We start from the raw sequence: 12,246 nt of genomic DNA on the forward strand, positions 1-12,246 counted from the left end.
AATGTATGGATTGTCTCTTCTAAAAACCGTCTAAATCGTGATCGCGACATGATCGAGTAAAATGTATTTCGCGATCGCAGAGAACGCGAGCCGAAATATTTCCCGATGTGATGCGTGTGCTTGACCTGCCCTCGCTCACCATTTTACCAGGCATTGTTGCCACCATCCGGGACGAAAAATTGCGTATGCACAGGATTATATCCCGCGGGATATTCCTCGCCATTTCGACGAGGACGATTCGACGACGCGAAGAATGTTTTCTCGTTGCTCTCTTTCTCTCTCAGGTCGGGATCCGCGTCGCACAGCTCGTCCTCGGGCGGATGAAACTTTTTTTTTTTTGGTTAAGTACGACGGACTCGTACGCTTCGTCGAGACGATTTCGCGGACACTCGCGCGATTTCTCGGTCGCGGGGATAGACGAAGCGCAAAACTCGCGCCTTTAAACATGCATACACCAGGGCGAGTAGTACGAGGACGAGCAACGACGACGATTATCGTCGTCGTTGTCGCCGACGAAGACGAGTATGCGTCGCCGATGAATATCTACTCGGTGGCGTTTCCACGGACGAGCTCTCCGCGATCCGGACCCCGTCGCACTGCCGGACATTTATGATCCGCGAAAGCGTCGCTTACCTTAATGTGACAGGAACACAGAAGCTCGGTCGCAATTCGGATGTAAACACAGGCATTTTTCGACGAAAATGACACTAAGGCAGTCGAAACAACTCGTGTATAGATACCGCACGCATCTCGGCCGACGCCGATGCGTTGCGCAAGCCAATCTTGCGTTATTAAATACCGCGATAAACACGGGAATCCGGGCTCTTCGCGGAAAACATTACTCGAAAACTAGATGTGGTAGCCATTACTTTTGTGCAAATGTACAAAACAAAGGTTCACATCCACGGACTTGCGAGCGAGCGAGCCTCGAACCCAGCTCACTTTCCGGCGCTTTCGTCGCGCCGCGCGAGATTCGAATCGATCGGATCCGCCCATGCGCGATATTTTCGTGTCGTCTCGACTTCGACGTCGTTCTTTCGTCGAAAATTACGATTTACGAAACTCTAGGCTAGCGCGATAAAAATACAAATTCGAGACGCACGCGACGAACAATGATGTGAAATGAAATCTTTCGCGTGTAAATTCAAGTCGATGACAGATGCTCCAGCTGGCTAAGCCTACTCGCAGTCGCTGGTAGATGTCGCGACGGTCGCGCGTAGCGCCATCCGGCGGCGAGCGCGGTAGGTACGATCGCCATGCGCTACCAACATTAAGGGAAAGGGTAGAGGGGAAGATGACGAAACCGAACCGAGCCGAGTGTATTCGGCTGAATTCGGCGCGTAAGCGGAGAGAGCGCAACCGCGACTCCGATTGTATGTTGTTATGTACTTCGCCAATCTTGAAAAAAAAAAGAAAAATATCGAAACTCCTATCGTCGTTCTACGAAATACGTCGCGATTGTCGGCGACGATGACAGTTGCCGAAAAAAAGCGTTGCGCATCGCAATGATAGTACTATTTGTCGCTTCGCGCGAAACACGGCGATCGTCGCCGATCGCTTGTTATTGATTTCCTCGCCCTCCCTTCACATATATATATATATCTCTAACACCCATAAACAATAGCGGAACACCATGTACCGACGCGATTGAGCAGGTATTATTGTCAATTAGAAATTGCCCTTGTTGGCAATTGGCGAGATATAGTTGATCGTTCGAAAGAACCGCGAGAGATCCCTTGAACGAGAAAAGAAAGAATACGGGATAAGAGAATGGAATGTCGTTGGGGATAAAGAGAACACGGAAAAAAATAATAGTGCGTCAAGAGTTTTGAAATTGAATTCACGAATAAACGGGACACTTTTCGAATCATTACGAATGCGTCCGCGATTCTGTTCGAACGAGATATGATATTTCGATATAGTTAAAGTAACAGATATAACAGATTATAACACAATACATATTGCAATTTGTTCGATGAAGAATAATCATTTTATACATTTGTTTGAAACATAACTTATAAATATATTATCTTCTTTAGTATATAATAAACTTTTTACCTCATCTCTATAGTATAAGTGAAAGTTATCATCTAATTTATATTTTTTCCACATGCAGAAATGGCGGATACAGATCCACAGTTCAAACGCCTTTTACTGCCAGCAGAGGAAACTTTATTTGAGCAATTGTTGAGATTTGGCCTCTATGTTGGTGCAGTATTCCAAATAATATGCTTGTTGTCCATAGTGATATATCAGGCAGGTCCATCCGATGGTGTGGCAGCTTTGAAGGTATCATCTTGCGATTATTTCAGATTGTTGAGGATGTAATTTCTTCTTTATACCTACTGCAATAATTGTTACAATTGCAGGACGATCCAAGTGATGTAGAATGTTCTGAAAACAGTCCTCAAGTAACACCAAGAAGACCTCATCGACCACGCAAGCAAGAAAAGAAGAAGAGGCGTTAAGACATTCTTTCTGCAACGATCGAGTTTTACATTCTCTAATTTATCTATTTTTACATTTGTATACTTACATTTTACGACCATTTGAAGATTGGTTTTTCACTTCCAAGAATACATAATTCCTTCCGCGTTATATATATCTGAAATATATATATATATAAGTTAGTGTTGGAAGAAATTTTATAATATTAATTTCTTAAATATATGTTTTTAATCTTATATATCCCACATATTGTACTCTATTCCTATTATTTTTGTGTGCGTATATAATAATTAATATAATTATTTTATATTTTTATAAAAAAGAAATAGTGTTAAGATATAATCAAGGATGAAGTGAAAGAGTTATTAATGGATTTTGTAAATAAAAATTGTCCCGCGAAAAAAATAAGTTAATTTTCTTCCACGCTAAAGTAGATACAGATATTTTTAAACACCCTGTATATATATATATATATATCTGTTAAAACATAACCTCTTAATCGAGAATGCCACGTTACTTTTAACACGGCCATATGATGAATTTAATTCAATTAAATTAAATCGGAAATACGCATATAATTGGCCGATGTCTTATAATTGAAGCATTATTATAGATAATTCGAGAATGCTGCACAATACAACGACTTTATCGCCTCAGGACATTCTGGCCGAGGTTAGAAAATTTATCTCCGGTGCCATATCCAGGTCTTCTCATAGCGCAAACACGCAAGATGTGACACGTACGGCGTTATTTCTGCTGAAAACTGTACCCGCGGCAAGGGACGCCGTACTTGAATATTTTTGCAATGTATTTTTCACCGCAGTGTCAAAATATGTTCGTCAGATCGAGGTATGTCAGCAACACATTTCATTCACATGTGATATGAAGAATAATATGTAATAATAAGATAAATTATAATTTTTGCAGACAAATCAAAATATATCAATACCCGAAGAGAGCATTATAGCAGAGATTCACGCTGTTCTGAGCAGTTTCATAAATGGAAACCCAGAAGCGTGGGCGCCTATTATATCAGCATGGTCGTTGGACCTACTCGGTATATATTTGATGTACAGTCGAACAGAAGAGAAATACAATTTTAAACGACATATTTTTTTCGCAGGCAAAGTATCCTCCGATTATTCAAAACGTCGCAATTTGCCCGTTGATGCTGGGATCAATGATTTTCTACAGCAATGGATGTCATGCCGTGCAACGCGAACTCTGATAGACATTACGGCACAATGTTTACAATGCCTTATGCACTCCGACACAGAGTCTTGTATCAAGGCATTGTTAGATACCAGCGTGCTGCATAGCCCATATTTTGATTGGGTGGTTGCTCATGTAGGAAGCTGTTTTCCAAATACTGTGATTACTAGGGTGCTATCGTGTGGATTGAAAGACTTTTGCTCTATGGGCTATGAACATAATGTTAAAAATCCAAAGTTGAATTCTGTTGTTGGCATATTGGGACATTTGGCGGGTAGCCATTTTCAAGATATTAGAAAAGCACTGCTAGATTTGTTTGAGGCAAGCTCCGATGGATTATATTGAGTGTTGTTGCTAAAAATAAGCAGGCATATATTATATTTGACTTAAAAATTTATTAATATACTTGCAATAATATTGTTATAGTGGAGTTTAGATGAAGATGCGAATTTTGATGAGGATATTAAAAGCCAGAAATTAGCCACGGTACCGTTTCTTTTGAATTTAGCTTCACTTTCGCAGACTCTTTTGAAAGCGATGACCAGCAATGTGTTACAAACATGTAAGTCTCTAGTAGAAATTATATTTTTTATAGTGAATTATATGATTAACTATATAAATTTTATTATAGTGAGACCCGACGTCATACCGCGTTTGGCGTTGTTTGCAGCAGATTGGTGTAAATACTTTGACAATCAACCAGCAGCATTAATAGACTTGACAGTGCACTTGGCGTTAGGATGCGAGCAGGGCGCATCGCAAATAATCAATATACTGCTAGATACGAGTCTAAACACGAGTAACGTCGGTTATCACAGTGTTAACGCGACGCAAGGTGTGACAAATATTTGTCGGGAGTTACTAGAACTGATTTTACAAGAAATAGATCTTTTGTTGAGAACGCACGGACCACAGTCCGCCAATATCGCTCTCCTGAGTTCTATCAAACAGGAGATATCGCTGATAGTGCCAATGTTATTGAATCCTAATCCATTGCGCGTGCAAACGGCTGTTAGACTGTTGTGCTTTCTGAGAAGTCAAAGTCCAAACATAGTCGTTTCTATGGCATCCCACATGCTGGTGAAGGCGCCAACGATGTTTCATCTCGCAGCCCTGATACGTCTTATCACTAACAACATCGTACTGTTTCCTGCGAACAAATCTGGAACCGAAAACATCCTCGCTAGTCACGATTATCTTACACAGATCTTAGAACAAGCGCTTAGAGAGATATACTATAAAAATGTCATAAATGAGGAAGAGTCGAGACAGTTATTTAAAAATCTTACTATAATGTTAAAGCAAGTGTCAATAATATTTTCGATAATTATGTATATTTTTTTATATATAGTTTAATATAATAATTATAATCTCTTTTCTATATTTCATTTAGGTGGGAAAAATCGAATAAGTCGCCGATATTACAATCGAAAATGATTACTAGAGCCCTCAGATCTAATTTGTATCAAATATCTTCTTTGTTGATGAAAACCGACAACTTTGACTTGGCGAACGATATTATTACTCTATTGGATCTGTTAAGCACCCCCGAGAAAGATTATATTCTCAATATGGAACTTGTACTGAAATTGACAAGAGTAGTCATCCAGTATTTCTTCTTGTGCATTGCACAAACAGGTAAATAAAACTGTCTAATGTCTTTCATTTCTCTAAGTAACAATATACAAGATAATCCACTTTGTTCCACTTAGATATCATAAAAAAGGAACAAGGAGTGAAGATGGTTTGTCACTTATTGAAAGATTTAACATGTTATTCTCCTTGCGCTCGAGTACTGGCGCTCAGAGAACTATTAGGGAACAGTATCAATAATGAGCAGGCAAAGCACTTTGGAGCAAAGGAGAAATTTGAGCCCCGTTTCGAGGAACCGTTATTGTTACATCAGAATCATAAACAAGTGTGTATATAAGAGTATACAGAGTATAAATATGATTTAAAAAATATATCTTATAAAACATACGAAAGATATGTTTCGAAAAAAGTACATGTTTCGTACTTGTTACGACATCATATTAATATCGAATCGATTTGATATATGAAGATATATAGAATTTAAATGATTCCATTCGCAGGTGACGAGCACTATGTTAGCACAGCGACATTCATCGGTATTTCATGCCGGTGTAATAGGACACGGTCCGCGGAGACTATCTCCTGAGAATTCGGTCGATAAGGAAACTTTAGCTTTAAACAAAATGTTATTAATGGATGTCATAAAGGTAAAGAGAAATCCGACAAAGCAATTTATCATATGCTTCTGCTAGATTGACGAGTATCGCTTTAAACAGCTTAACTTTCAGTTTGAATATTTTTTTAGGCTTGTTGCAGCAACCAGGAATCAGATCGATATCCTGTCAACTTGGATGCTCTGACAATGGTTAGCTTGTTGTTGGTCGAATTAGTGTCTCCTGACGTTATGTACAATGGCCTTCCATGGCCTGATGAAGAGTTTACAAAGGTAATTCTCAAATATTCAGCTGAAACCTTCTATTAACCCGTTTGTTACAATACAATAAAATAACGATTTCAATTGTGTGACAGGTGACGATAGAGAGGGATTTGCAAATTCGTCGCAAGTTTAAGGACGTACCTCTACTATGGACCTTGCTAGAATTAACCGCCTGGTACAGACCGGCGTTAGCGTATTGTTCCGTTTTACTGAGAGGCATCACCGCAACCGTGATGGCTAATTGGAATACGGAGGAAGGTGTCTCGCTCGTCAATATAATGGCACTTGGTCAATTATTACCGCCGCCATTGGCGAGTATTAGGGACATTCTGCCTGTTTTACAGCCGCACCAGGTATACATTCTCGATCCTGTAATCGGGAGGGGGAGCGGGGTTATTTCAGTAAGATATATTTGATAAATGATTCCAATTTGCATTCCAGATAAATACGATAATGAGGGAATGCCTATGGGCGTACATGCGCGAGAACGTACCGTCTCCTGCGTTATTTACGCGGAGCGAAGGCGCTAATATAGCTTGGAGAGATATCGATACATCATTGCCCAATGCACGCTTTACAGATACTCTCCGCTTAGTATTGCTGGCGAATATTCACACTTTAGGATCTCTATACTTGACATTATTTTATAATGAAAATAAGTAAAATGCAGAAAGAGAAAGAGAAACAGAATACATCTCGAATGGAAATTTAAATTGATTTTAATTAATATATAATTACACGACACACTTGTAAATAGCATTCTCCTGACAGAAATAACATTAAATTATAATTTGATATATATGATGATTGGAAAACTTGATATAATACTAAATCAAAATAATGCATGTGTGCACCAACTGAAAATATTATCAAAATGCATCTATTTTATGAGAAGAGACTCACGAGATTTGTATTATTTTATATAACATATTTTTCAAGATTATATATATATATTATATATACACATGTGTATGTGTATAAATATTAAGTTTAAATATTTTCGCAAAAACTTCATGTATTGACAATAAGTATATTTAGTGTTTTTTTTTCTTCTTCCTGTTATACATATTGATATTCTATAACAATAGCTATAATTCATATATCTCTTATAACAATTCTACGTATAAAGTAGAAAACGACACAATTACGGATTGTATAAAATAGGAAGTAATTTTTACTAGAGTTTCTTGTATATACATTCTGCTTTATATATATATATATATATATATATATATATAATATTACACAATACATGAATCTTTTTTTCTTAATGGTGTAATCGATCAGGTGCGTTGTATTATTCTCGATTAATGACAATGAATAGAAATTCATTTTACGCGACTTTGGGACAATATCATTAAATGAATGACGAAATGAGATATCACGCATAACATAATCGACAAAACGCGATAAAATGTTTGAAGAGGGATGAAACGAAGAAAACGAAAAAAAAAAAAAGATATGTTTTTAATATTTATAAAAGCATATTCTCTTCTTTTTTCCTAAATACATATATGTATATATATACGAAAAACAAATATTAACTTACTTCGTATTATTATCGATATAGGAATGAATGGTACCCAAGATGAACGAACGCTGTTCGAATTGCTGTACGAATACCCTAGGTGGGTGTCTCGTCCTGACTGAAATGACTATATTCATAATAATATATTGGTTCAATTAATATAAACGTCACAATTTTACTCATATATATATATATATGCAATTGAGTCTTGACGCGGCTCTTTGTCATGTTGCAGAGCCCAAAAAACGCTAGTAAAAAATGTTGGAATTATTCAATTATTTTCTTACTATGTACATACTGCTTATTGTACGAAAGATATTATTGATCGCGTCATATCTTGCGAAATATCTTCCGCATCTGTATTTTGCGAGCATTTTAACTGTTGTATGTCTAAGTTCTTATTCTCTACACTCTGTCAATATGTTCTTGCCTTTATCAGGCTAATGGTTTGTGTACAGTTTGCATAGCATTATTAATGTTTAATGTAAAAATAAAGAGTACAGTCTCATAATGCATAAACCAAGATCTCATAAATGTAACATAAAATAATTGTATTATTTTCTGGATAGATCCGAAAATATATCGTGTCTCAATAATCACATTAATATATCCTATAAAAGAAGTACATGTAACTTTTTCCTTTCTTTCTTTTTTTTGTTTTTTTTTTTTTTGGAAAGTCACTGACACATTGTAATCTTTTGAGCATAGAATCAACAATATACAATCGTAAGTTAAATATGTGCGATTTTATCTATAACGCGGGCGAAAAGGGGGAGGGAAATTCGATTGGCGTTAGTATGTCTACATCCATGAGCTTGACACACACACACCACACATATACACATGCACTTTCATACACACATACATATACACAAAACTGCCAATTCGACCAAACTCTCTTATCTTACAATAAATTATGTAGTTCTTCAGAATTAAAAAAAGTTTACTTTTCAAATCTATAGTTGAACTAAGTTTAGAAAAGTAACGTGCTCATGCCACCCATTTCACTTTGCTCCTTAACAAAAATCTCGAAGTATTGATATATAATGGTGACAGCGAGCAAGATACCGGTACCGGAACCAATCGCGCCCAGAAAATCCGCCAGAACAGAGAGAGCTCCAATGCACAGTCCGCCAAATGCTGCAGCGGTCGGAATATACCGATTCAGTTCGCGAATCATGGAATTGTCTCTGTGGCCTCGCATTACCATCTGCTGTTCTCTCAATTGTTTAGCAACCTGTAAGTGATAACGATAAGTATTATTGATTTTTACAATATATCGAAAAGATTTATATTGTCCTTTAGTGAAAAACTTGTACTGACATCCTTCGCCGAGCTTCCAGAAACTTCGATCCACGTCTTAGAGAAGAAGGCGCACGAGCCAAGCATGAAGAGAATATAGAGTACGGCATGGACGGGATCTTGAACGATGTGGCCGACTGATTCTGGTGGTGATAAGTAATAACATAATCCGCCGACTGGATACGATCTGGCGGGACCACCGCCACCGACATCCGACCAAACGCCCAACAGATTCACTATAAGATTTCCTTGAAACTTAACGGCTAACATCTGAGAGATGACGTATAAATTGGATACCAAGGCTGATTGCAAGATGATCGGGATATTACTGGTGTAAAATAATTTGATCGGATAGCTGCTGTATTGACCGCGATATCTGGCAGATTTGATCGGAAGATCTACACGAAAGCCCTAAAAATAAAATATAATATTGAATAAAATCATCATCACAATAAAACATGTGCAAAGGAACGTCAGAAATTAATGCGCACGCCTTGAATATTTTAATGATAAAAGTAATCGATCTGACAAGCAAAAAATTATAGGTTTAATTTCGAGTTTAGCTATTCATGCACAATATAACATTTATTAGATTATATCAATATTCTTCAACTTACTTGAAAGTAAATAACAATAGCAAACACTAGAATAGTGGCGAGAAGATTCATCAGATTTGGAAGATTCTGTCTATAAAATGCTTCTCGGAGGGCACGGACTTTGTCTTGTCTGGTGGCCAGCAAGTGGAACAAAGCGATTACAGCTCCTTCAAATTCTGTACCACGACCTATTAAATATAAAAAAAAACAATATATATATATATATATAACTTTAATCAGTTATTATTATAATATAATAAATAGTATACTAAAGTTTAAATATTTCAAGAGCAATATTTCTATATATTATGTGATCTTTCTTTGATAAAGAATAAAAACATACCAGTGTTAACTGTGGCTGGTGAGAATGCTTTCCAAACAATAGTCTCGCAAATATTAGTAGCAATGAAGAGAGATATTCCGCTTCCTAATCCATATCCTTTTTGAAGAAGCTCATCCAATAATAATACAATAAGTCCAGCGACGAACAATTGGATAATAATCAAAAGACAAACTCCAGCTCCAATCTCAGTTGGATCTCCATACATTCCAGTCATTACATAAACAATAGCTTGACCAACAGTAATAACCATGCCAAACACTGTAAAAAAAAGATAAATAATATTTATGACTTTAACATTTAAATTTAATAATAATATAGTAATTTAGTAAACTTAACCAATATACTTACATTTCTGTGCACCATTAAATAACGCCCTATCTTTTGGTGTATCACCGACTTCGATGATCTTTGCACCATGTAGCAGTTGCATAATAAGACCGGAGGTAACGATCGGCGAGATACCCAATTCCATCAATGTACCTCTGTTTGACGCAAGTATCACACGGATCCAATAAAATGGATCCGCACTGTCTGAAGACATAATACCAAATAATGGAATCTGAAAATAACAAGATTATGTATAGCAGCATTTATTTATAAAACGTTAAATTAACTTTCAACACTATTGATTTATTAATTTACCTGACAACATACTAGAAAGATAAACAATGTGATCGCCGTCCATAATACCTTTTCCCTAAATTGAATCTGTGGAAGAACAATAATTGTAATGAGTTTATATCAGAGAAAGGTTTTCTTCCTTATTAAATCAGGAATAACTTTATGTATTGTATATTATAATGTTATAGACGTGCGTCATAAACAGATGGTAGAAAGTATTTGGTCCGATCTTAAACTTTATACACACCAGATAATCGAGGAATTTAGGAAAAACGGTACACGAAACTGTAAATACGAGAGAGAGACAGAAATAGTTCGCGCGATCTTACCTTTCGTTGTGGCTTCGCTATTTCCGGCAGTATACTGCAGAACGGTTTTATCACCTCGAGAAACTTGACTGAAAGCAGAAAGAGAAAAGACGACTTAGATAACCACAGACGGAAACGCACATACGTCGAGCAATTTGCATCGCCAACAATATGTTATACGATGTGCGTGCGAGAGAGGTTACACGCGTACGAGAGGTTGCGGCAAACGCAAAGTACGCGAGGATATTTTTGATTGATAAACGAATTTACTCACATCCCATCTTGTCTTGACGTTGAAGCGGCTAGCTAGCACTACGTATCGAATGACCGTCCCTCACAGGATCACGAGAATCACACGAGAGCCACGAGAATACGCTCTTGCTCTCTCTCCTTCTCTGTCATAAAACGAACGAAAATACGGCCGCGTATACGCTCGACTGGCAAAGCGTAACAGAGTCGTGGCTCACCCCGCCGACACGTATCAATATACCAGTGTCACGTGACCTGATGATGTTGGCCGGCACGTTTCCACTCGTTCGTTCCACGCGCCTGTCATCGTCGATGTCAGATGGCGCAGTCTGCCACGCGCGTCAGCTGTGCGCGATTGACGTCAAAAGAATGACAGATGGGCTTCCTTTTTCGCGCATGCACGACATAGCGGCGGCAAATAGAGCAATGTAATAAACGCTACAGTATTTTAAATTATATTAAATTATATAAATTATATATTTCAAATTGTATTAACTTATATAAATTACTTGATTACCTTCATATAATCGTATTTATATACATCAGACATTTCTCTTTCTTTCTTACTTCACTCTTTTTTTAATTAATATTGTTCAAAATTTTTTAAATAACTTTTAGAGAATCGATCAAACGGAGCCATATAAGATCTTATTACATTTGACACTGATATTTTATTGATATTACATTTGATTTATGTGTGCGTAAAAATAAGCCGATATATCGACGCGACTGACACGAGTTTGCAATTGTCAAAGTCGCGACTTCACTCTGATATCGCCGTTTTTTTGCAGCAACATATGGGATGGGTTGCATATCGATAGACGTTGTAAAATTGAAGCTACGTATGTTTAATTAAATTTAGCTATAGATATAAAGGCTGTGCTTGTGATTAAAAGGCCCATCTTCATTTAGATCCGTATTCGTATTCCGTTTTTATATTCAAGATTATCTTAAAATGCTATACAGTCATTTCATTGAATAAAAGCTTAAAATCATTTAAAAGACAATCTTGAATATAAAAACAAACTATATGAATACAGACCTTTGAGGAATATGTAAATCTTATGTTTTAAAAATCTGATTTTCTTGAATGTATAAAAAATTCATCCTATATTTATATATTTTTTTTAACTCTCCTGTAAAGCATTTGCCTAGTCATTTACTTAAAT

The 12,246-nt window shown here is 36.9% G+C and overlaps 3 protein-coding genes across 4 annotated transcripts; 2 read left to right on the forward strand and 1 right to left on the reverse strand.

The window, feature by feature from the left end:
• The first annotated feature begins 1,348 nt into the window (after positions 1-1,348).
• On the forward strand, positions 1,349-2,738 carry LOC138936057 (protein anon-73B1). Of its 2 annotated transcripts, none has more exons than XM_070301114.1 (3): positions 1,349-1,655; positions 2,117-2,289; positions 2,370-2,726. In XM_070301114.1, the coding sequence occupies exons 2-3, from the start codon at positions 2,119-2,121 to the stop codon at positions 2,466-2,468; spliced, it is 270 nt and encodes an 89-aa protein (XP_070157215.1). In that variant the 5' UTR covers positions 1,349-1,655; positions 2,117-2,118; the 3' UTR covers positions 2,469-2,726. The 2 variants fall into 2 exon arrangements, with proteins under 2 accessions (XP_070157215.1, XP_070157216.1); XM_070301115.1 differs by lacking the exon at positions 1,349-1,655 and adding an exon at positions 1,674-1,814 and having other exon boundaries at positions 2,370-2,738.
• A 207-nt stretch (positions 2,739-2,945) lies between these two features.
• On the forward strand, positions 2,946-7,356 carry Omd (integrator complex subunit 5 omd). The gene is made up of 11 exons (XM_070301112.1): positions 2,946-3,297; positions 3,376-3,505; positions 3,572-3,981; positions 4,087-4,222; positions 4,292-4,961; positions 5,054-5,298; positions 5,373-5,578; positions 5,754-5,900; positions 5,999-6,139; positions 6,223-6,483; positions 6,572-7,356. Exons 1-11 carry the CDS (start codon positions 3,073-3,075, stop codon positions 6,791-6,793), a joined length of 2,793 nt encoding a protein of 930 aa, XP_070157213.1. The 5' UTR covers positions 2,946-3,072; the 3' UTR covers positions 6,794-7,356.
• Positions 7,357-7,372: 16 nt separating this feature from the next.
• Positions 7,373-11,301, reverse strand: Sec61alpha (SEC61 translocon subunit alpha). Its single transcript, XM_070301113.1, has 8 exons — positions 11,103-11,301; positions 10,850-10,917; positions 10,542-10,607; positions 10,248-10,458; positions 9,900-10,157; positions 9,578-9,744; positions 8,982-9,371; positions 7,373-8,895 (listed from the first exon to the last, which is right to left on the reverse strand). Exons 1-8 carry the CDS (start codon positions 11,107-11,109, stop codon positions 8,632-8,634), a joined length of 1,431 nt encoding a protein of 476 aa, XP_070157214.1. The 5' UTR covers positions 11,110-11,301; the 3' UTR covers positions 7,373-8,631.
• Positions 11,302-12,246: the final 945 nt, after the last annotated feature.

Source organism: Polyergus mexicanus, unplaced genomic scaffold (assembly GCF_030449975.1).
Source record: "Polyergus mexicanus isolate NDT 795.1 unplaced genomic scaffold, iyPolMexi1.0 SCAF_9, whole genome shotgun sequence".
NCBI lineage: Eukaryota > Metazoa > Arthropoda > Insecta > Hymenoptera > Formicidae > Polyergus > Polyergus mexicanus.

Excerpts from the sequence above, each read along its gene's own strand:
- LOC138936057 (XM_070301114.1), top strand. The coding sequence starts at position 2,119 with ATGGCGGATACAGATCCACAGTTCAAACGCCTTTTACTGCCAGCAGAG. Across the intron at positions 2,290-2,369 it reads ATGGTGTGGCAGCTTTGAAG|GACGATCCAAGTGATGTAGA; the intron begins GTATCATCTTGC and ends TTACAATTGCAG.
- Omd (XM_070301112.1), top strand. The coding sequence starts at position 3,073 with ATGCTGCACAATACAACGACTTTATCGCCTCAGGACATTCTGGCCGAG. Across the intron at positions 3,506-3,571 it reads ATGGTCGTTGGACCTACTCG|GCAAAGTATCCTCCGATTAT; the intron begins GTATATATTTGA and ends TTTTTTTCGCAG. Across the intron at positions 3,982-4,086 it reads CACTGCTAGATTTGTTTGAG|TGGAGTTTAGATGAAGATGC; the intron begins GCAAGCTCCGAT and ends ATATTGTTATAG.
- Sec61alpha (XM_070301113.1), bottom strand. Across the intron at positions 10,608-10,849 it reads TAGCGAAGCCACAACGAAAG|ATTCAATTTAGGGAAAAGGT; the intron begins GTAAGATCGCGC and ends GTTCTTCCACAG. Across the intron at positions 8,896-8,981 it reads CTGGAAGCTCGGCGAAGGAT|GTTGCTAAACAATTGAGAGA; the intron begins GTCAGTACAAGT and ends TATCACTTACAG.